This window comes from Dermacentor albipictus, chromosome 4, assembly GCF_038994185.2.
Source record: "Dermacentor albipictus isolate Rhodes 1998 colony chromosome 4, USDA_Dalb.pri_finalv2, whole genome shotgun sequence".
NCBI classification, from domain to species: domain Eukaryota; kingdom Metazoa; phylum Arthropoda; class Arachnida; order Ixodida; family Ixodidae; genus Dermacentor; species Dermacentor albipictus.
Window position 1 is genome coordinate 143,139,403 of NC_091824.1, and position 24,484 is coordinate 143,163,886.

General features: G+C 44.6%; 1 protein-coding gene across 2 annotated transcripts in view; it reads right to left on the bottom strand.

Annotated features, from left to right (window-relative positions):
* Nucleotides 1-2,138: 2,138 nt before the first annotated feature.
* The window catches only part of TBC1D23 (TBC1 domain family member 23), a 39,534-nt gene continuing 17,188 nt past the window's right edge, over nt 2,139-24,484 (bottom strand). For both annotated transcript variants that reach the window (XM_065448468.2, XM_065448469.2), the window contains exons 12-17: nt 21,142-21,287; nt 19,271-19,359; nt 17,310-17,389; nt 16,718-16,850; nt 14,615-14,896; nt 2,139-5,455 (exon numbers count right to left, since the gene is read on the bottom strand). In XM_065448468.2, the coding sequence (XP_065304540.1) occupies nt 5,452-5,455; nt 14,615-14,896; nt 16,718-16,850; nt 17,310-17,389; nt 19,271-19,359; nt 21,142-21,287 (734 nt within the window). In that variant the 3' untranslated portion in view covers nt 2,139-5,451. The remainder of the gene's footprint in view (nt 5,456-14,614; nt 14,897-16,717; nt 16,851-17,309; nt 17,390-19,270; nt 19,360-21,141; nt 21,288-24,484) is intronic.

The window sequence follows — 24,484 nt, forward strand, 5'->3', positions numbered from 1 at the left end:
TGATTATAAGTGCAGAAAATAAACACCAAAGTCCTCTTTATTAATGAAGCACCAAAACCTTAGCACCTATCTGATGTCATAGATTTCTGAGTGTTTTTGCATATTTGGTGCATTTGTACACGAAAAACATTTCAAAATATTGCCAGTTTTAATCATTGTTCACTTTCAAGTGTAGTGTAACTTTTCCTAATACATGAATAATTAGCCAATCCCCAACACATCGTATAAAAATTTATGACGTCATGGAAAGCTATTTCAAGGCACTTCCAATGCCCATTTTCTGTTTGCAGACCCTCTCTGGCTCACAATAATTAGCTCATGCTATAAATAATCCGCTCAGTATTCCAGAGGCACAATATACAAAGGTAACTGGACATAATATTTCTCTTCAGCATCCCTTTAAAAAAGCACTTCAACCATGGGAATGTGTTCATTGGTCCTTTTCTCTAGGTGACTTGGAACATAAACGCTCAATTCGTTGATTTCCACAAAGAATTGCTACAGACATAAATAATAGCTTTTGCATGAAAATGAAGGAACATGGTGCATAATGCAGCAGCAGTAGCGAGATAACTGGCTTCTTAAGATCACCACATGTACACATTACAGCAACTACGGCACTGACAATATTACATGAATATACACAAAACTTAGTTTGTCTAGTAGTAACTTGTGCTTTGTCAACCACATGCTGCAGAATCATAATGTACAAAGAAATTTCGCTTAAAGGGGCCCTGAACCACCCCTCGGGCTTGGTGAAATAACATAGTCTGCGGGATGCATACGCTGTTGTGAACATCTCAGCCAAGTTCTGCTGTGAGTACGCGGTCCGTGAAGCTCGCAAGCGGAGAGCGAAGTCACCTTTTTCTCAAATGCTCTCTTTTCGAAAACCCCATGCTCCTCGCTTTATTTCGTCATAAAGCACACTCCAATGCGCGGCTGCTATTGGTCGCTGCGCTCGGCTACACCGCGGCCGCAGCGAGGTGCCACCACGAGTCCAGTGGCGAAGCGCACTGTGGCTCTACGAGGACACCCGCGTTTGGCTTTTGTTTAGCACGGCATAGGCACCAAATCAGAAAGTTGAACTGCACGCAGCTGCGACGTCTCTGCCGTAGCCTTCGCAGTGCAAGGTATTGGAGGAGGAAAGGGTGCACAGCTGAGGCCATGTTTGATTGCCGATAACTCCGTTTCTGCTGAATGCATTGAAGTACTTTTTCTGGCAAAGTGGTTCTGAAATAGCCTATCTTCACTTCAAATGTCTTTCTGCACTTCGATAAAAAGTGGTTCAAGGCCCCTTTAATGGGCTTTAGACAAAAAGCTTGTGGAAGAAAGTGAAACCATAGGGTGGTATAAACAATAAGCAACTTGTTAAAAAAGAATAGGCCTGGACGATATGGTTTACAGCATGCCAGCTTCTGTGCTTGGCAAATGTTAGAAACACATAAATAAAACACAGAGCCTTCATTTACCTGATCTGATTTGTTTACAATGATACACCTTAATTGCAATAAGACTTCCTTTGCGACGAACTTGAAGGGATCTCAATTCAAACCTGTAGACGTGTAGCCTCTCATTTGTTGCTCTTAGGCACCTTTGCGCAAGGCCTGTGCGCACGACTTTGAGTAAAAAAAAAAAAAAAAGATGGGGGACTGGGGAAGTAAACATTGCAGTCCTTATATCTCAATTCATATTAGGTTCATTTCCACAATTGATTTGGCAATACATATTAATTGAAAACCCTCGAACATATTACAACATCCTGCACCTAAGAATAGTTTACACCCTTTGGAGTGCCCCTTCTGCCACACAATAATCGTCATCTGCCTTGATGTGTTTCCTTTCTTTAACGCTGCGAGCCCGGTACTTTCCAGTAAAGAACGGCATGCGCATTATCAGCATGATAGCATTTCCTGTCGGCAATGCTATCATGCTGATAACGCTGGAAAGTACCAGGCTCGCAGCGTTAAAGAAAGGAAACGCATCAAGGCAGATGACGATTATTGTTGTGTGGCAGAAGGGGCACGCCAAAGGGTGTAAACTGTTCTTAGAGTGTGCTCAGGTTTTGAAAACTTGTTAGGGGTATGCAAATAGTAGTTTTTGAGAACGAATTGAATACAAACCGCATAGCGCCAGAAACAAATCAAATCGAATAGTTTTCGCAATAGTTTGAGTAATATACAGCCTTATTACCAGCAATATCAAACAATTCTCACATCGAGGTTTTCATCACACTAGAAAGTTTCTGTCATTACACGGCACATTAAAATCCATGCTCCATTTTAAATGCACAAAGGGAGCCTTAAGATTAACTAAAAAGTTTGCTCACAAACTCGGCACTCTTCTGAGCACAAGCGGTCATGCATTATCAGACTAAGTTTAGAAACGCAGCCTTGCCGCGCAAATAACATTTGTGTATGCCTCCGCGCCCACACCAGAAATGTGGGTCATCTGTGGCGATGGAAGAGCGAGCGAAAGAAAAGAGGCCTTATTTTCTCTATTTCCAATGGTCGCAGCAGCTGCATAGTGCCACTATTGTATCAAGTATGCTGCAATGAAATGCCTTCATATTTAATACGACAGGAGGACACATGTGCTGCATCTATGTGTAGTAAAATAATACCCATTGCCTAATGCTACGTCGAAACAAATTTTTTTTAATATTGATCGTGGTTTTTTACCAATAAAGCCCGGCTCCCTGAGAGACAGCATGCTCTGGTACATTACATCTGCTGTTCAAGGGATAAAAGTCATCGTATTTTTGCTTCAATTTCACGTTTGATCATGCACCGTTGACGACATGAAATATTTTAGAACTATTAGAAAAATACTCCTGTTTTCATATAGCAACTATTCAATTCGAGGACAGAAACGAATAGGGGAGTATTCAATTTATTAATCGAAAGTTTAGAATATTCGGACACCCCTAAAGATTGCATTTCATAGCCTTTCCGATAGGGTTAGTCTGCTAAAGTGAATCTTCTGGAGTACACAGCTGCAATTTGGATTACCAATTAGTCATGTCTCAAATCCGGCTGCAATTTGGAATCCTGACAGTTGGCACAATGAAACAGCATAGGCCCCGAATCACAGCAACCACACTAATGCATCCTAAATCTAGGTTACATGGAATCCCATTAACAATCTGCAGTGAAATCTGTTAAAGATAAAGTATGCGACATCATTCACAGATCTTGTGCCTATTTAACTCTGTGCATACGGAACAACACTGCCATTTGTTTTCAATGACCTGCTTCAACATTGAAGAGGATAGAGTTATGTAGAACAAGTGGAAGAAAGGGGAACAGCACCATCTCGGAATAAGTTTCAATTCTGCACAAAAAGGTGATGAAATGGCAGAGATAGTTTGCTTTATATGCACAATGTATGACAGACGAGCAGGAAGCCTCATAGAACAGAACCCACAAGAAGTATCGCAAGCACTTTTCTCTTTCTAAAAGTACTGCTCAATAAACCAAGAATATAAATACGATACCTGCTGCTATAACACTCATTTTCGTCGACTGTAGACACTGCAATCAACAATATAATTTGTGTCGCAATGCTTATCTGTCACAGGAAAACTTGCGACACCAAGAACGAAGGCAGCTGTTCAATGGAGGGGAGTTCAACCTGTCGTGGATTTCATTAAACACAGTACAACGTCAAGATTTACAAGTAATTCTGAAGAGCCCGTAACAGCTAATGTAGTAAATGAAAAAGACTTCCAGTTCCTTGACTTCCTCACAGACCTTTTCATCAAGGCTGAAGAACGCCCCTCTCCAGACTGTTGCACATGGGTACTATAAACTGCATGTACTGCCACTGTTCCTAGTACTTTCCGAGCAGGCATTCACGTGAGCTCACAGCAATTCAGAGGGCGTAATGGTAACAACACTTTCAACTAGTCATTTCACAGCACTACCGCCATGCTACAAAGCTTGGGTAATGTCACACTCAAATTGTGTTACCGAGCACAAGTGGGCTCTAGTAGCCATAATTAGGCCTCACTATCACCACCAGTACTGCTTACACTGGCAGTAATGATCAGTGGCTTTACAGAACATATGCAGCATTGCCAGAGGGCTCTGCAATGATGAGTTGAAGTCACGATTAGTGTCCTCTTACTACATGTATTGTGCGTGTTCCTACATAATGTCCTTCATGCGCCATCCCCTTTCTTTCTTTACTGTAAAACCGCACACAGAAAGATCAGTCCTTCCATCTAACTTCAAAGATACAGGCCTGTAAAGCTAGAAAAAAAAAGGGGGGGGGGAGGTGAACCTCTTTATTTTATGATTGCTTTGCAGCGTCGTGTATTACAAGCACTAATTAGGACACTGCTTGCTACGGTCCCTTAAAAGTGAAAATAAGACAAGCTTACAAATGGGTTCATGATTGTCACTATACTTATTACATAATTGAAATGATGCTATCAAAGCAGGATTAAGTGCTTTAAATAAATTGTCCAAATATTTGTCATTATGTGTTAGGGGTAGAACATTTACTGGCAATATAACTACCTAGTACTTTTCTGTGGTCAGTGGTGTGTAGGAGACTAATTCAGTTCTTGCCATATTTCAAGCAAAGAATGGTGTAAATTGCCCTAAAATATGTAAATAAAAAAAATTCATGCTGTATTTCCAGAAGTACTGCAGGAAAGCTGGCAAGTATATACCTAGGTATTCTGATTTTGCAGTTCAGGCTGAAAACTACATTTGGCAGCTCCTACTTGAATACTGCATATAAAATGTGCCGCTAATTTGCATTTCAATGCACTCTGTGTAATTTCATTGACTCCCAGTCCAATGATGCCACCAGTAGATTTACTATCACCAGATGTGTAGGTACTAAACATATGCCTCTCTGTACTAGGACTCTACAGCGTGAGTGAGACAATCATGCTGGCTAAAGTTAACAAAAAAAAATATTGCCAAAAAATATTTACTGTCGAACCTAAAAGACAAAGCAAATGTGCTTTGTTCTACATTAATGATCATTGTGCAACAAAACGAGTGCAATCCATTTTGAAGAACACACCATATGAGCTCCTGTTGCAAAATCTGCAAGTTTCACGTACACAAAACAAGTTGCGCAACAATCTTTCTGCCACATTTTCAATGATCTACAATTTGCCAACTATGAACACATTTCCAGTACAAAAGAAAGCAACTAACAAGTAGCTGTTAGTATGCATTTTGTCCAGTTACGTCAAAGCGCACTCTCAAGCAGGCATAAAGGAAACATTTCTACAGGATGCAAGTAGGTTTAGGCTCAAGAAAAAAGAGCCAGTTAAGACGTCAATATAATGTGTCATTGCTGTAAAAGAAAAATGTGCTCGCAGTGTTGCACCATCACAATCTCGCCATGGTGCAGCATTTGGCTCGTGGTGGACTGCTGGCTGTTTTTGCTTGATCCCATTTATGCTGACCTCAAATGGTCACAGTGATCCCATTACCTGCAAACAAAAATAAGTGCATTGAAGACCTGAGTAATCCAGAGGGCAAAATTATAGGTGGCTGGGTTAGGCATGCGACATGTTTGCATCGCAGCACTATGAACATACCACATTTTAGAACTTAAGAGGTTGAACGATTCAAAGCAATACATGGGCTATGGGACACAACACACCACAGTGGGAGACTCCAGATGAATCTCAAAAGCCTGTGCCTGCTTGATGTGAACCTAAATCTAAGTGCACAAGCACATTAGCATTCCACCCCCACTGAAACACAGATGCCACAGCCGCCACAGTTGAAACCACAACATGCGCAGCAGTAGAACACCGTAGCTACTGAGCCACCACAGCTGGTGAACACGCCCTATTTGTAGAAATACAATGAGGCAGCAAGTTATCAGGCAAAGAAGAACTTTCGATGAGTGCAAATCCAAAAAAATAAATAATTAAATTCTACATGCCAAAACCACAATCCAATTATGAGGCATGCCGTAGTGGGGGACTCTGAATTAATTTTCACCGCCTGGGGTTCTTTAATGTGCACCCAATGCGCGGTACACAGGTGTTTTTCCATTTTTCCCCCATCGAGGTGTGGCTGCTGTGGCAGGGATTTCATCCCGCGACCTCACGCTTTGCAGTGCAATGCCAAAGCCTCTAAGCAACCACGGAGTGCAAGAGCGCAATACCATAGCCATGGGCTCAAAACATACTGTTTTCCCTATTTCTCTGTAGTGTGACACACTAGAGAGATTTTCGCTCGCACAGGTGCGCATTGTGGTAAGAAAGAGGCCTTTTCAGTGTCCTAAAGCGTTCCAACATTACCCCGACACACTGGCACGAGTGGACCGGGCCCATATGGGGAGATCACTTTTATATTTTACGTAATCTATAAACGTTGCCTGTGGCAGATGGCAGAATTTTTGTCCTTGAGTTGGATTATTCAAGGAATCAGGCAATACTAGGGAGATATCTAAATGCACATTCAGCAAATTAACACAAATTCACTAATTAACTTCCTAAGTAATTACTTTACGGCACATGTTCAAATTTATGGAATATAGGCGGTAAGTATGTCATCTTTAGGATGACACCAGTTTTGAGACATTACCATACTTACTCAAATCTAACACACACTTTTTTTCTCAATAAAATGGATCCGAAAATTGCATCCTTGTCGGAATCGAGTATGACCCTAAATCTGTATTACCTCGACGTTTCAAAATGGTTGCCTCGTATGCGCTAGAGCATAGCTACTGTAGCTTCCTCTATGTGCAATTCAATCAATAGTGTGTGTTCTTATGTTAGTCCAACAATCGTCTTGATGTTTTCTGCGTTTCCTCTATCAGCATGGAAGTGCCAACTGCGAAGACATGCCAAGTTCATCCTAATGCCACAATTAAAAGGAAAGTGATCACATGTGCGGAGTGTTGTGACGCTTCTTTCTCGAACCTCAACCGGCGTTACTATTGGGTAGCGTGCCATTGTCAGCGGGCTGCAGGCGTCCAGTAGGCCATGGCGACCAGGCAAGGATGAGAAGATTTCTAGTGCGAAACTTGCACTGTTCATTCAATGGGTGGTGAAGGATAAGAAGAAGAGAATGAATGAATTCAAATGTACATTGCAGGGCCCCTTAAATAGGCCCACTAAAATCGTAGGCGGGATCTTGCTCACGTCAACGTCACGTGACATGCACTGAGTCCCTTTGGTGCTTGGCGGCTGCTCCCACTTTCCTAGGCGACATTGCACTTGCTTGCCTCCGCTGGTGGCAACCCGCGGGTCGGGGATTGTAGGCGGCTGATCCCTTCTTCCCCACGACGTTGCCCGGGCTTGCCTCTGGTGGCAACCCGCGGGTCCGGGATGGGTGGCTGATCCTTTCTTCTAGGCGACGTTGGTTTGCGGAAAGGGCCTCCCCAGAGTCGAGACAGTTCATGGAAAGGGTCTCTCCTAGAGTCGCACAGTTTGTGAAAAGGGTTCTCCCCTTGGTCGCACACACACTAAGGGGCCTGTAAACACTGCGGGGCACCCGCCAGACCGGCAACCAATTGAGACAACCATAGCAAATTAGGAATTCATCCTCCGTTTTGGTTGAACAGGTTCTTTCGAGCATCCTTCTTGCTTGGGGTGTTACACGCCAACCGTAACAGCATCTCCGGCAGGGGAGGAAGATCTCGACGAGTAGGGGCATGCAGCCACTGGGCGAGGGATCGCCGTTTCAGCAGCAGAATTTCCCCCCGGCGTGACGAACCCTTCGTTCGTAGCTGGTAGATTCCTGGAAGTTGTTCATCAGTCCTTGTGGCGCTCTTGTGTGCCTTTTCTCCCTGGTTCGGTACGGTGAAACAGGACTTGCAAACCAGTCTCGCAACTTTTCGTATCCTGTTTGGGAAAGCAATAACTTTAGAACAGTGCCGGACCCACAACCACAAAGTAAGCGAGCGCAAGGCCACCCTCCTCCAAGACACACCAGGCCTTACAAAAAAAAAAAAAAAAACGCTACTGCCTTATTATCCTTCTCGCGCGCGTCCTCCTCCCCTAAACACTAAAAACAACCATTTCTTGAAAGCGTTAAGACGTGGTTACTTAAATCAGCTAACAATCAACTACAAATTCACAATAATAAAAAAAAATGTATGAAAAGAGACACCAACTCAAAAATGCCATGGAAACCTGAGTGAGCATGAGGCTTTCGCTACTCTAGGGGCAACGACTCAGACCATCAGCATTGCCGTTAAGTTTACCCTTCTTGTAGCGAATATCGAAGGTGTACTGTTGAAGAGCCAAGCTCCAGCACAAAAGACGACCATTTTTCGTAGACACAGGCTGCAGCCATGTGAGGGGACAGTGGTCAGTCTCTATGGTGAACCTTGAACCAGCAATATAGCAAGCTAGCTTCTGCGCCGCCCATACCAAGCAGGCACATTTCCTTTTCTGATGCACTGTATGCTTCCTCATGAACTGAAAGCTTTCTAGTGGTGTACAGTACGGGGTGTTCATTTTCATCATCTCTCTTTTGACAAAGCACCACCCCCATAGCCCGGTTGCTGGCGTCACACTGAAGAATGAATGGCTTAGAGTAGTCGGGCGCACTCAACACTGGCTGACTCGTTAGTGCTTTCTTCAGCATACTAAAAGCCTTTCCATTTGCGTCATCCCACTTTACCATTTGTGGTTCTGTTTTTCTGAGAGCATTTGTTAAAGAACTTGCAATCTCGGAATAACGCGGGATATATCTGGTAATAACCTGCCAAACCAAGGAATGACCTGAGGTGCCTGAGGTGACCAAATGCCGCTTGGTGCGTGGTTGTGGGAAGTTGTCTATTGTGGTCAGTTTAACCTCGGAAGGCCAACGATGGCCTTGCCCTATAAGATGACCTAGATAAGCTACCTCCACACGCCCCAATTGACATTTGGGAGCCGTCACAGTCAAGTTGGCCTCTCGTAGATGACAGAACACAGTTCATAAGTGTTGCATATGGTACGCCCATGATGAAGAAAAGATTGCTATGTCATTGAGATATGGACGTGCAAAGTCCTCCATTCTCCATAGCACCTGGTCCATAAGGCTAGAGAAGCAATAGAAAGCATTCTTCAATCCAAAGCTCAGGTCTTTCGGCTGAAAGGTTCCTGTCAGGGAAATAAACGCCGCAAGCCTCCTTGCCGTCTTGGTCAACGGAACCTGCCAGTACCGTCCGACTAAATAGAGTGTAGAGATTACATTAGCACTGCTCACTCTCTCAAGCCTTTCCTCGATATGCGGTATTGGGTAGGTCTGGCCCTTCGTGATTAAGTTGAGCCGGCGGTAGTCGATACACGGTCGCGGCTCCTTTCCTGGGACCTCAACCAAGATAAGAGGTGAAGTATAATCACTCTCTCCCGGCTCGATTACACCTAGCTCTAACATCTTGCTTACTTCAGCGGCCATGACTTGACGTTGATGAGGTAAAACGCGATAAGCTTTCAAACAAACTGGCTCCGATGAGGTTAACTCGCTATCGTGAACAATTGCAGTGATCCTGCCCGGTGTGTCTGTAAATATGTCTTTAAATTCAAACACGAGTTCCCTCAGTTCGGCCCTTTGATTGGGATTCAACTCTTCCTGCTCTACTACCTTGTTAATGGTCTCGTGAATATCTTTTGCCCCCGTTATTGATGTTAACTCATCTCCTCAGGTTGGTTAAGGGACATGTTCACAATGGCCTCCCTCTGCCGGTAGAGTTTTAGTAGATTGCTGTGGTACACTTGGGGTGTTTTTCGTTTTCCCGGTACCGTGATTACGTAGTTTTGTTTCAGATAATTTTTTAGTTATGTCAACTGGTCCGTCCTGTTGAACCTGTCGTTTGTTTTTCAATGAGGGTTTCAGGATCATTGCCTTTTCCCCAACTTCAAAGCATCACATTCGAGCCATCTTGCCATAGTATTGCTTAACATTGCTTTGGGCCCTGCGCATTTCCTGCCCTGCTAATTCTTGATATGTGTGCAGTTGGTCTAACAGCTTTAGTACTTATGCCACAACTGAAGGGTCGTCCACCTGGCCTTCTCATGCTTCTCGAACAATGCGAAGACGGGACCGAAGGCAGCGACCATAAACAAGCTCTGAAGGTGAAAACCTGTTGACTTGTGCAGCGCAGTTCGAAGCGCGAACATTGCTGCAGGCAAGCAAACCTCCCAATGGGCTTTGTGCTCATAACAAAGGGCTCGTAAAAGTCGTTCCATGACTGAGTGGACTTTCTCTACCACGTTTGACTGCGGGTGGTACACTGAGCTATGAATTATTTTAATACCGCACGTTTCCCGGAAACGTCGAGGTCAGTGCACTTGTAAAAACGGATCCTTGATCTGACTGGATTTCTGCAGGAAACCCCACTAGCACGAAGACAGACAAAAGCGCGTTGGCAATCTCCACCGAGCTTAATTCTTTGAGGGGCACCGCCTCTGGGAATTTCGTTGCGGGGCATAGTACAGTGAGAATGTGCCGATAGTCAGACTGCGTTGCAGGAAGTGGTCCCACTGTGTCTAATATGAGCCGGCGAAATGGCTCCGTGATAATGGAAACAAGTTTCATTGGCGCTTTAGCATTATCTCCGGGCATGCCTATGTGTCACAGCTTCTTACGAATGCTTCCACTTCTCGAAAGCAGCCAGGCCAGTAAAATTCCTGCAGTAAGTGGTCCTTTGTTTTCCGAATGCCCAGATGCCCTGTCTAAAAGCCATGTGGGCCAGGTTCAGGAGCTGCTCACGATAGGGATGTGGCGCCACGAGTTGGTCGAATTGCACTCACGCCTGCCCTCTTGAGGAACATTACGTTCTGTTTGGACGCACCTTCTTTTGCGGTTCCACAGGATGGAATCCTTTTCCTGTTCGGCAGTCAACGTGGCAGGGCTTACGTTCAAGAACTTTCTTCTGCATTCTGCCTCTCGAGACATTTCAGGCTCCGATGCTTTCCTGACCTCTTCAATGGCTAGTGTACTTTCCGCAATATCCCCTACAGGACTGTCCTGTTTCGTGCTGGTTGACGAATCCACCGTCAAACCCGTTTCCTCGACCACTGGACATTCGTACACTGCCTTGGCAGTGAGCTCCCTTGCCTTGGAACGAGTTAGGGAATGCACTATTCCCTCACTAAACCAGATTCACCTGCATCGCAGCAAATCCTCAGATTTGTTAGAAAACAAATATGGATACTGTGGCGGAGATGTGCTGAGACGGCGGCTTCAGTGTCCAGTACTCCAAAAGGGCCTTCGATGCAAATCTTTACCACTGGGAGACAAACACTGGAGGCCGATACGGCTTGCCTTATCCAAGCACATCCTCCTGTGAACTGGCCTTTCTCAACGTACGACAGGTGCACCCTGTCCATTGTGGCTGACGAGTCGCAAAGCACCCGACACGGTTTGCTGTTTACCACGAGGTCTCGCATGTACAGTTCTAGCAATTTCAGATTTTCCGTGTAACTAGTTAGTGACATCAACACTAGTTTGGAATTTTTGCATCCTATGGAGATATGCCCTGTTTACTGGCAGTTGTAGCAAACTGCTGGTTTCTTTGCCCCGAAAGATTTTTTCTTTTGGCTTTCTGCCCTCTGTTCGGGTGACTCCTCTTTTCCTTTGCTGCTCTCGCGAGATCGGCCGCTCTCCTGATAGTGTCCACGCCTGGCCTATCCTGAACCCAATACTTGATGTTTTCTGGCAGCTGGCGGCAGAACTGTTCTAAAGCAACACACTGCATTGTCCTTTCAGCGGCGCTGAGTGCACCCTCTTCTCTGAGCCATTTTTTTCAGGTTTACCTCCAAGGTGTATGCGAAATCTGAGCATGACTCCCCTTTTAGTCTTCTCGACCTCCCTGAATTTTAGCCTGAATGCTGCTGCTGATAACCTATACTTTATAAGCAGATTCACTTTGACCTTATCGAAGTGTTTAAATGATATTGCGCGACATAAAAAACGACACGGACGTGAAGGAAGACGACACACCAAGCGCTTGGTGTGTCGTCTTCCTTCACGTCCGTGTCGTTTTTTATGTCGCGCAATATCATTTAAACAATGGATTACCAACTTGCCCGGAATGCTGCTCTCCTTATCGAAGTCCTCTGCTTCTTTCCCCTAGCGGGCAATATCAGCTACCTCACATGGCAGGAACGTAAGCAAGCGTTGCAGCCACGTGTTTCTCGCGAATTTTGCCTTCTCACACGTGCCCTCAAACTGCACCAGAAAAAGACCTATGTGCCCTCCTACTGCGTAGGGTGCCATCAAGTCTGTCATTCTGTGCTCACTTTCTCGTACCTCCGTGCTAGCTCTTTCAGTATTTTGAGCCTTCAGAAACTCAATATCTAGGTGCCTGATTTCAAGGTTGCACTCTTATTTGGCCTCATGTGCTGCCCGCTCGCGCTCTTCTTTTTCTTCTATGCGCTTACACTCTTCTATTTCTTCCAGGAGGCGCTTATGCTCTTCCTTCTTATCTGCAATGCTCTCTAGGCATTCCTTCAGTTCATCGTCGTCTGCCCCACTTGCTTCGATCGCTTCTATGATCTCCGGCTTTCTCTTTGATTCAGCAATTTGGAGGCCCAATTCTCTGGCCAAGTTAAACAACTCCGGCTTCTTTAGCGCCTTCAAGTTCATGGCTGTTCTTAGTGCTGCTAACTCTTCACTCTGTAACAACCTCGATGTACTCAAATCTTTCGTCCATGGTTAAATGAAAATCACTGCTCTGTACTTCCCCAAAAAATGCTTAAAGCCAAGTGATATCTTAGTGGAGAGAAGCCATGCACTCACCATATGCAGTCATGAATCCTGACACCTTCCTTCTGAACGATGTCACCAGGCAAAGAGGAGACGATATCTTAGATGTCGTACAAAGTTGGGGTCTTCAGGGTAGCATATCCCATCGCTGCCAACCAGTTGTTGCAACACCTGTTTCTTGAACCTCAACCGGCGTTACTATAGGGTAGCGTGGTGTTGTCGGCGGGCTGCAGGCGTCCGGTAGATCATGGCGACCAGGCATGGACGAGACAATTTCTAGTGTGAAACTTGCACTGTTTATTCAATGGTTGGTGAAGGATAAGAAGAGAATGAATGAATTCAAAAGTACATTGCGGTGTCCCTTAAATAGGTTCACTAAAATCGTAGGCGGGATCTTGCTCATGTCAACGTCACGTGACATGCACTGAGTCCCTTCAGTGCTTGGCGGCTGCTCCCAGTTTCTTAGGCGACATTGCGCTTGCTTGCCTCCACTGGCGGCAACCCGCGGGTCGGGAATTGTAGGCGGCTGATCCTTTCTTCTAGGCGACGTTGCCCGAGCTTGCCTCTTCTGGTGGCAACCCAGGGGTCCGTGATGAGCGGCTGATCCTTTCTTCTGACATTGGTTTGCGGAAAGGGCCTCCCCAGAGTTGAACAGTTCATGGAAAGGGTCTCTTCTAGAGTCGCACAGTTTTTGAAAAGGGTTCTCCCCTTGGTGGCACACACACAAAGGTGCCTGTAAACACTGCAAGGCGCCCGCCAAACCACAGTAACCATAGCAAATTAGGAATCCATCCTCCATTTCAATTGAACAGGGTCTTTCGAGCACCCTTTTTGCTCGGGGTATTACACGCCAACCGTAACAGGAGACAGAGGAGATCGGACTGCATCACAGGCGTTGGGAGTTCTGGAAACTTGCATGCAGGACTGGCGCAAACAGGAGACACCTTCTACTCCAGCAGCTGCTGTGTATGGCGTGGCCTCACGGCCCGTATCTTGGAAGCAATCTGCGATAGCGACAGAATCTACGCATCTAGGTGCATTACGCTGTGTTCTTGTTGCTCAGTTCGCACTGAAGTAAGAGGTTGCAGAAAGGTCAATTCGCTCACTCCTGCTACCACACTTTCTCCCTCCAGCGTTTTGATAAAAAAGTTTCAGCGGTCATTGAGTGAGGAGTGTTCATGTTTGCTTGTGCGTGTGACACCATGCTTCTCAACTTAGTTAGTAAGCGAATGTTTAAAAGTTTATATGGCCGATAAAACTACTATCCTTACTTTTCCTATAGCTGCCTACTAATTTACTATCGCAATCAATGCTTTGCCTTTTGGGCGAAACTGCGACTATCTATCACAACTTTAATACAGAGGGAGTAAATTTTTGTTCGTCCAAATGAGAGAAAGTTGTAGTTTTGTATGAAAGAATGAGTGGCGTGTTACTGTAAAGGACAGTTTTTTAGGTCACAGTGAATGGGTAAGCTTAAAATCGAGGACGCATTACAATAGAGTAAATACAGTATTTCCCCAAGTGTGGGACAAAATGCATGGGCGTTCCAGTTACTTTTGTGTTTCAATGCATAAAAAAGCACTTTGATAATAATGTAAGTGGAACAACAATGCATTTTTATGAGTTTGATGGCAAATATTCTCACACTCCTCTCAATATGGTGTATCTCATAATCAGATTGTGGTTTCGGCACGTAATATCCCAGAATCTTTAGGCTTCTGGGAAAGACTCACGACAGTACTGAAGCCCTCACAGCAACTTAATTTTTGCATGAATGATTGCTGACTAACTTCTCACTAACATATACCTGCATAACATGTCCCACTGATCTCGTGCTTCCCCACAAAGTTGAAGAAATGTTTAATTCACAATTATGAGTGATCAGGTGCATTTGCCAAGTGATTGCACTGCCCGAATTTTACCCTTACCTAGCATCGGTCTCCTCAAGCAGCTTGGTGATCTGGGCCTTGACGAGCTGTGTGGCTTCCTTGGCTTTGGGGATCAGTAGGCGCTCCATTGCGACGACCGTGAAGGTGCCCGTGGCATTGTCGTTGAGGCCGTACTTGAAGGTGATCAGCTCGGGGTGCTGCTTCTTGCTGGTGATCTTGAGCACCGAAAGCAGGGGCCGCTGGGACACCACCCGAGCGGTTCCTTTCTTGTGGCTGAGCTCGCGTAGCAGGTAGAGGTGAGTATCCGTCACTAGCAAGTGACTGCACATCAAGAAGAGAGAGAGGCAAGCTCAGTTCCTTCAGTGCAGCTCTCTTTCTTGTTAGTAACTTTGAGGGTAGCCCCTAAGTAGCCTTAGTTTATTAAGTTGCGAAAAGAAGCAAATTCTCACAACATTGAAACGTGTGCAATAGACTTTTTTAAAGGGGCCCTGAACCTTTTATCAAAGTGGAGAAAGGCATGTGAAGTGAAAATAGGCTAGTTCAGAAATACTTCGCCAAAAAAGTACTTCAATGCATTCAGCAGAAGCGCAGTTATTGGCAATCAAGCACGGCCTCCGCTATGCTGCCGTTTCTTCTTCAATGTCTTGCACTGCGAAGGCTACGGTACAGTAGGGAGTGCCCACAACGCTTCGCCTTCTGCCACGGAGTTCAAATTTCATTTTGGATGTTAATGTAAATGCCACGACTTCCGCCTCTGGTACCCACAACGCGCTAAACATAAGCCAAACACGGTTCCCTCAGCAAGCTGCAGTGTGCTTAGCCAGTGGACTCGTGGCGGCACCCTGCAGCAGCTGTGGTATCTACACCATGTAGCTGACCACAGCTTGATGTTACCTATTGGCCAACAGCAGCTGTCTAAGGGAATGACGAAATAGTGCATCCGATAAAGAAACGGTGCGTCTAGAAGAGAGTGAGGACAAGGCCTTCCATTGAAAAGAAAGCATTTGAGAGAAAGGTGACTTCACGATCTGCTTGCGAGCTCCACACGCCACGTACGACAGCAAAACTTGGCTGAGATGTTCACAGCAGCGTATGCTACCTGTGGACTATGTTATTTCACTAAACCCGAGGTGTGGTTCAGGGCTCCTATAGAAAATAGTGATTTGAGGAGTTGGTTTAAGTTCATGATGTGATTTGCAGCAATCGCGTTTGTCCTTTTTTCTCTAATCCTTTGTTATTTTCTTTCCCCACTTCGGTGCTTCACACTGCAAATCACGCCATAGACTTCCTTAAGCACAGCTCTCTTTCTCGTTATCAGCTTTCAAGGTAGTCCCTAACTAGCTTTGGGCATCGTTAAAGATAAGTTCAGTGAGAGTAACAAAACGAAGGCTTAACTTTTTGTTAAATGAAGACTAATTCGAACAGCATGATGCTATGTTGATGCTATCACTGTTATGTCTCTGATTTATTCTATCAGAAGACTAACAGCATTCACTCAATGCAAGCTATTGGCCACAGTCTTTATCGTATTCCTCTTTCTCTGACCCCTAGCATGACACTGCTATACACTCAATAATCAAATGAATTACGTGAAAACCTTCAACGTGGAGCAAGGGGCCTCAAGTTGCTAGCCTCCTGGTGAGCCCAGTTGGTACAGCGGTTGTGCCAGGAAGGCTGTGGTGCCAGATTTTATTACAAGACAAATACAAAAATTTCTTCAACAGTGAATCTTTCTTTCATAAGGAACCCATACAGGTTTCCTCAACAATTTCAACTTACTCTCACATAGTTGCAAACTTTTCCTTCCTAGAAAAACGCACAGAGCATAGAACCAATGAACAGGTGCAATGTCTGCAAAAATAAAAGCCAGTTGGCTGAAGAGATAACTTAGATGACAGGACATCTTTCTGAGCTAATCTTTGCAGCTTCAGTAATAGAATAACAGAGCAATAGAATAGTGAAAGAACCGAACACAACCACAGAATCATACACATCTTGTATTTGCATCTATGCATTGTGTTCCTTTCTGCAGTGAACAATATTAAGCAAGTGCAGCCCCTCTCTGAGCAGGAATATAGAAAATTTCTACATAGAAAGTTAGAAATCAAGTCTGAAAATCAAGGTGCAGATCTGGCAACATACCTAGGGTAGAGATGACCATTCTCTTTGATTTCTTCACACTTGAAATGCCCAAGAACTTCAGGCTTTTTCACCCATGTGCTAATGCTTTCCTCTTCTTGTACCGACACATCTAGGTCACCATGACCACCAAAATCTGAAATTAAATGCATGTGCTGTTTATCTTGTGCTGGTTCAGGTCCCTAAATGAATGTTTGCCCCAAGTCCTCATTTCAGGCATAATTTGATGAAAACAGTTATAGCTTAAAATAAAGCAATGCATGCATGGCAACATTATCATAATTTTTATTTTACATCACATGATTACCTTTAAGCAAACCTACATATTAAAGCGAAATAGCTTAAAGTAAAGCAATGCATGCATGGCAACGTTATGATAATTTTTATTTTACATCACATGATTACCTTTAAGCAAACCTACATATTAAAGTGAAACTTTCTTGCCTACTTTCTTGAGTTTGGCATGGCTGCCTGGTTGCTATTGGGTCGGTCACTATCTCAGCTGATATAATTGTGGATACATATATACAAAGGTTATATGAAGGAACCTATGAAGTGGCTTCAGTCGCTACCGATGCATCAAAACTCTGCTCACCATCATGCTCATCGTCAATGCTAAAGACTGGTGCCATGCCGCGGTAACGCTTGCCCAGTTTGTCAGAGCTGCTCACATGCCTGCACAAGAAATAGAAATGCCCGCAGTGGTTAACAGACTGTTGAGATCTCAGAAGGCATAAAAAGTGAATGTTTCTGGAAACAAGAAACTCCTGCCTCTTCTAAAAGTATAGTACAGTCGTCGACTGATTTTTCGGATGCCAAAGGTTCGGACATTCAGTCTGCTTCGCGGCACCGCCATTCTAACCATAAACCATAATGTATAACAACTGCTGAAAGTTCGGACACCTTGCAACCTCTCGTCTGATTTTTCGGACACTCCTTGAGCCAACTCGATCGAGAGCACCATGCACCGACTCTGACTGGCGCATGGTTCGAATTGCTGAACACCATTTTTGTTCTGAGCAGAGCCTCCTAGCTGCCCCACAAAGTGGCGCTGCTGCAAATCCCCGCTCATCATCATCATTTCTGCCTGGTTATAGCTAGAGCAGTTCCAGTCTAAGCTTAGTAAGCCATGTCAAGACAATCTAGCAGCTGATTTGCTTCTTTCTTCATGCACGACGCTGCGGGTAGGCCACGTTTTTCGTTTGTGTGACTGGTGTCGGTGTGACGGCGTGGTGATGTTTGCTTTGTGTGTTGTGTCGAGGTTTCGGTGATGCAACGCGGCATACGGAAACATCGCGTCAAGTGTCTAATGGTGCCGACAGTGCCCACGCAGGCTGCGCTGGGGAATGCTGGCCAGCGGGCGCTGGGAGGCCAAGGATTTGTTGCCTTCCGCTGTGCTCCCTACCGACGCCAAAAATGTTCTGCCGAGACCTGTGCAGAGGTGGAATTGTGATTCCGGACACCGCCTCATTTGACAGTTTTACAGGTGCTGATACTGCTGTACTGACATGCGCAGAACTCGACAATGGCGAGATCATTTGTCAGGTTTCTGCTACACTGCCAGACGATGACTCCGAGTCGGAAGATGACGCACCATGTGCTACACTGCCGTCGCATGCAGAGCGTGTACAAGCAGTGACTGTGCTTTCAGCTACTTATAGTGACCGTACGACCCTCTCCGAGATTCAGGCTTATCTGATTGCGCGTAATCGGAACAGCGCGCAACGGCGCATTCACGATTTCTTCAAGCCTACTGCCGAGCACGAATAAGTGCGTGGAAATGAAGAAATTCTCTTTTTTTTCTTAATCTGCTTTTTTCGGACACTGTTTATTTGGACATTTCCACAGTCCTTGTGAGGTCTGAATAAACGGTCGGCGACTGTAGTACATGTAAAGAATAGTGTGAACAAGGTGATGTATTTTGATTGAGCCAGACATTATTTTTAGAGGCACATAACATCGCGTGTATAGCACTCAGGGTCCCATGTAATTAAACTTGCTTGTCACAAGTAATTTGAACTGCCAATGAATTATTTGGACTCTACAGTAACAAGTTTCTTTGCAGCTCGGTCATCTATGGCATGGCCTAGAACAAATGTTGCAAGGTTCCTAGTGGGTGCTGTGGCACTTTAGGATGATCCAAGATTGATTCAATGTGTTCTTTTAATGTCTCTTTAAGCAGTAGCAGTTGTCTATATTAGTAGTAGCCCATGATCAAACATATACAGACCAAGTGCACAAATGGGAAAAAATACAAATGAACTAATTGCTTGGCAACTCCAGCTGACAACCTGAAGCTGATGAATGCACTTCTATGCTTGCAATGCCAAGTCTCTACTGCAACTTTCAGTTTAATGTTATATACATGCGAAAATATTTAGAAAACTTGATCTTTTTTTCTTCTTCTATTTCGCGCAACTCCTGGTTTGCAGTTTTGACCACAGGTTTACATCAGCATGCGACCAGTGCTTCCTAGTCCACCTTAGTACACAGAAATCATTTCAATGACAGTTTTTTTTTTATTAGCAGCATAAAATTCTGGTTCACGGCACATACCTTTCAACAGGTGGTTGCTGTGGATTTGTGATGTAATCCACGAGCTTTCCCTTCATGTCGCTGGCTCTGCTCTTGAACACAGTTGTGACCTACAACCAGATAACAAAGGTGAAATTGTAAACATTTCGTGTAAAACACCTCCGAAGACAGCTTCCTCATGTACGTAATCACTGTGTAACTGAGAGACTTGAATTATAGAAAAAATGGAAGTGAAGTCTCATTTGTGTATCCCATGAAATTTAAGAGTTACAAGTGAAATCGTGTTGTTATGAACTTCATAATCAGTATTTTTTTCAGATTGACAAAGATGTGAAAAAACCCCAACAAAAAGCTTATAGTTTTAATGTAAGATAGTTCAATAGCACAAATTTCAAAATTGCAAATATTTCAAAATAGAGAGTAAAATTTCTTGCTTTGTCTATATTACTGTCAAACACATAAATAAAGCTTGCAGAAAAAGAAGGCAGATTACTTCAATATACTAAGTAATTTGATATAATGTAGAACAATTAAAGGATTGGACAACATAAGAGCCCATACAATTTGCTCTTTTAATAATCTACTTATCGTGAAATTGAAGAAAATGAAGTTTTGAAATATTTTACCATATTAAACTGATTTAGTGTTTCTCTTTATAGTGTCCCTTTAACGTTCCTTAACTTGGGCGGTTTTGCACAGTGCAGCCGGTAGCATGAAGTAGGCTCGCCGCAGCGGTTATGGTGTGCTGTGGTGAATCACTTATTTTGAGCCTACAGTGAACTCTCGTTAAAATGAACTCAGTTAAGTTGAATTCTCGCATATAACAAACAACATAAGAATGTTTGTTTGCTTTTCCATAGACTCAAGAAAAAAAAAATTCTGCTTAAGATGAACTGCCTCAGGTTTGCTCTTCGGCAAAGGCAAACATTTGGAGCGACCGCTACCAATCCTGGAGGCTAGATGCTTCAATGTCATGCCCGGGGTCGCGACACATCAAGGCCCCAACTGCAGGCCTGCGGTGCACATCGCCCGTGGACAGAGGCGAAAACAAGAAGGGGAAACAAAAAGAGACAGTGACGTTTCACTTATGATATGCTATAGTGCATAGGAAGCTATTGGTCCTCGGTATGCCTAGACTCTCCGCAATGCAGTCGTATTCAAGACAAGCCTCGAGTGCCCGCGCCATACGGAGCAGCTGCCGGCGTAGAACACCTTTTTGTAAACACTTGCTTACTAACTAAATTGACAAGCATGGTGTCAACGCACACAGGCAGACATGAACACATCACACTTGATGACTGCAGATATTTGCTGTCAAAACACTGACGTGTGGAATCGAGGAAGCAGCAGCGAGTGAAGTGACCTTCGCGTCATCTATCGCTTCGATGCAAACTGAGCGGCGAGAACACAGTGCACGCAAATGTACGAGCCATCGGCCCACCTAGACTAGAAGGCACACAAATATTTTTGCATTCCCAACCCATCGAAACGCAGCCACTGCAGCCAGGAAATGAATCTGTGACCTCGTGCTCAGCAACACAAGGCTGTAGGCACTGCACTACCCCCGCAGGTAAAAGTGTTAGTGTTCAATAAATGCAACACAAGAAGCGGACAATACACCGTGCTTTAACATTTCTGATGTGTCACCAGCTTGTTGAGTGCTTCTGGTGCAATGGTACGTCTTAGATTTGAATTAGCCGACAGTTATCCCTACTCAAATAACATTGGTGGCTGACATATTCCCCACACACCACTGAACATCTCGCATAACTTTTCAGTAATGCTCAATGTCTGGCAATAACATTTAATGTGTGTTATCTCGGGCCAGGGTCACTCTGTGCAAAATTGAGAAAGAAAGAATGGGCAAGGCAAGAAGCTTAGTCCAGAATAACCTGTTGCACTTTAGCGAGGAAAGAGACGTCATCATCATCCATGCCATTTGTAGAGCTGGCGCTGGAGGAGGAACAGACAATGCATAGCCGAGGACTGTGGTCGGCAAGATACGAGTCCAGGTCTTCAGAGATGAAATCGTGAAGTGCTGCGGAGAAAAAGAAACAGATTTTATTGTCAAGAGAGCCTGTATACTGTGCTACTGTATATAACATATAAGTTATTGCTTCTGTGCAGCCAACGCATGCAAATACACTACCTTCGTGAAGGAAAAGTTTCACTGAACAAACGGTTTACAAATTTTCACAATCACTAGTGCCTTAACACACTTGCAGATTATACAGGAGGCCTTTTAATTACTTCCTTTGCTTTGCAACCCTTTAGATGCCAAATTTTTATTGTGATAGCAGTTATATGGATACTCAAAGCCGTTTACGCCACTGCCATTGCTGCTGTCATGGTATTGATGCGATGCGTATGTGCAGCCCACGCATTAGAGTTAGAAAATCTCCGAAGATATGTCTGCCTGCGAAAACAACAAATTCAAGTGGACACATCATCACACTCTGTTCAATCGACTCTGCCAGAGCCAGGGCAGTTCATTGGCTTTTGCTGCTGGCAAGAGTGTTGTGTGCATACACTTTAGCATTCCTGCCGAACAGTTGTGTGTATACCACACCGTGGTGCAGACACTGGTCAGAGCAGAGCGAACAGTAAACATCCAGTTAAATCTGTCTAATCCTTTCTTTAGGGAGCTCACAAATGGTAAAGATTTTCCTTCAGTCTCATCTCGTGCACCATCGAGGTGCGATGCCTGCAATGCTGCTGGAAGAGCTCTTGATTAAGCCAACGTTCCGAGACCCCTTTGGCGCAATGTTAAACCTCGCCATCGCTTTAAATGCTTCGTCTTTGGGCGAAAGTGGCAATATTTTTTTTTAAAGAAAGTCACAAAATTTTCCCAATGTTTTTTACAACTGATTCGTCGTGAACTAGAAAGCCCAGATGGCAAGTCTTCTGCTTATGGCACGAGATCAATGTCCAAGATCTCTCTTGACCACTTCAAAGAGATCAGTTTTGTACAGTGTGGTATTGCTTCGCTGCCTCTCAAGGTCTCTGCACTCTTGAGAGACAATACTTGGTGATGGCACATCTCTACTGTAGTCGTCACAGACCCTACTTCCAAAATTCTCTCTCAAACCTTTGGAGTCAGTCAACGAGGTTTTTCGTAACCACTGCTCTACATGATAACAAGCAAAAAATTAAAACTGCTGTGGTCCCACATTTCCAGTGAACTCTCTACAGCCAGTCTCATCATGTCAAAATTAAATTCTGGGGTGGGGTTTTTTAACTTGCACAATACACGGTACACGTTACCAATGCGCGGCGGACAGGCATTCTTGCATTTTGCCCACAGTGAAATGGGGCCGCTGAGGCCAGGATTTGATCCAGCAGTCTCATGCTTAGCGGTGCAATGTCACAGCTGTTACGCCACCACAGTGAGTATCATTGTCACCTTTTGTGTGAACATTCCACTAAAACAATTCATAGTATATTAGAAATCACTGGTTTCTCTTGAGTATACATCAGGAAAAATGTCAACTCCTGTTGAACCCCATTATAATGAACTCGCATCCAACACAAAAATATCTTTGCTATATGCAATATTTGTTTTAGAAGATATTCGTCACATACTGATATTAGGAAGAAACAATTTAGTTTTACTTAGTTATGCAGTCAAACCACAATATGACGAATCTCGATTTAATGAGATTTTGATGTAACAAACAATTCTAGTTTCCAGATCTTAGTTCCACTGAGAACCGTGCATTTATTTCGCGATTTATCAAAGTACTCTCATGACGCAGTTTTGATATAACAAAGTTATTGGCCATTTCAAGCATGTACTTGGGACCTGTATGGCTGGCAAATTTAGCAAGCGTTAACAATGTCAGCCAAGGCAAAAGTTATTTGCAAGCGTCCTTCTGCATGAAAATTTTGAGCGGCAAAAATGCCGTCGGAAAGCGCGCTGGGACAGGGTATGGAGGAATCACCACTGCATCATTTGTCATCTTGGCCAACAACTTGTGGAGGGGCGCAGCAGCTCGGAGTGCTCAGAGAAACACAAGCCATTTCCTTCACCGCAAAGAGGGTGGGGAGTGAGCGAGCGCTGTGCGGTAACACACACGATAGGGAGGTGTGGGGTCAGGATATGCACGTCTATCTGCCCTCTCCCCTAGCACGTGCATCTCCTCCTCTAGTCTTGCCATGGCTGCACAAGGCTGTGCATACGTGGGCGACACGCCGTATATCCGAGGTTATCTGCGGCAAGTGCAAAGTGAGAGCAGAGATGGTTGGTACCTTGATGCGCATTGCGTTCTCGTGCAGGTAGTGTTGGCGGTCGCATAATCTCAAGTTTTCGGGACACGGTGCAAAGTGCTTGCTCACATTGCGACAGTGAGTATTCAGGGTCATTCAGCGGGATGGCACATTGGCCTGAGTGCATGTGACAGTGATAAAACTGCAAACCTTACTATGCGTACCTGTCCCTGTGCTATCGCCACCAATGCATTTCTGGTGAAACTGCTACATTTTTTCAAAAAATTGGTGTGAATATCCATATCTTCTTTTACTTCTGTTTTCAATTTGTGGACACCATCAGATGATGGCTTCAGGCACTAAGTGCGGTCAGCTATGATGACAAGATTTACAGCACCTCGCGACACAACATTTGCAAATCTTGGATGTCATGAACCATGCTGATGCATTGCTTTCAGCACAATCTGCACTACACGTGCTGGCACTCGTAATTATGCTAGTATGGCCCGACTTTCTTGCGATGTCTTCATATTGTTACGTGTAGAAAGACGCAGACGGAAGAGACTACAGGCTATTTACACTGGAGTCAGAGCGCCAGGCCAACATTTGCTCGCGCCAAGGGCACAGACCCACTTCGTCGTTCTCGCGGTGGCTCGTCTCTGGAGTATCTCGAAATAATGTCGTAATACTACTCCCCCGCCGGCAAAAGCGCTGTTACGATGCTGTTAAATATCCAAGACGTGTGGATCGGTGTAGAACTTGAGTAGGGCGACGTGGACAATGTCATTGGTTGTCACAGCGGAAGATGTAGTGGGCGTGGCTAGAACGATTTCATAGATGATATCGGTCACTTGGCGGAGCACACGATATGGGCCTGTGTAACAGGAAAGCAGTTCTTCACAAAGGCCAACTTACTGTTGAACCAGGCATAGCCAAAGCCAGGGACAAGAAGTATGTGCACTGATGAGAGGCTCGGCCAAACAAGGACTTATGGCTCAGCTTGCACCCATTAAACATGTGCATAGATGA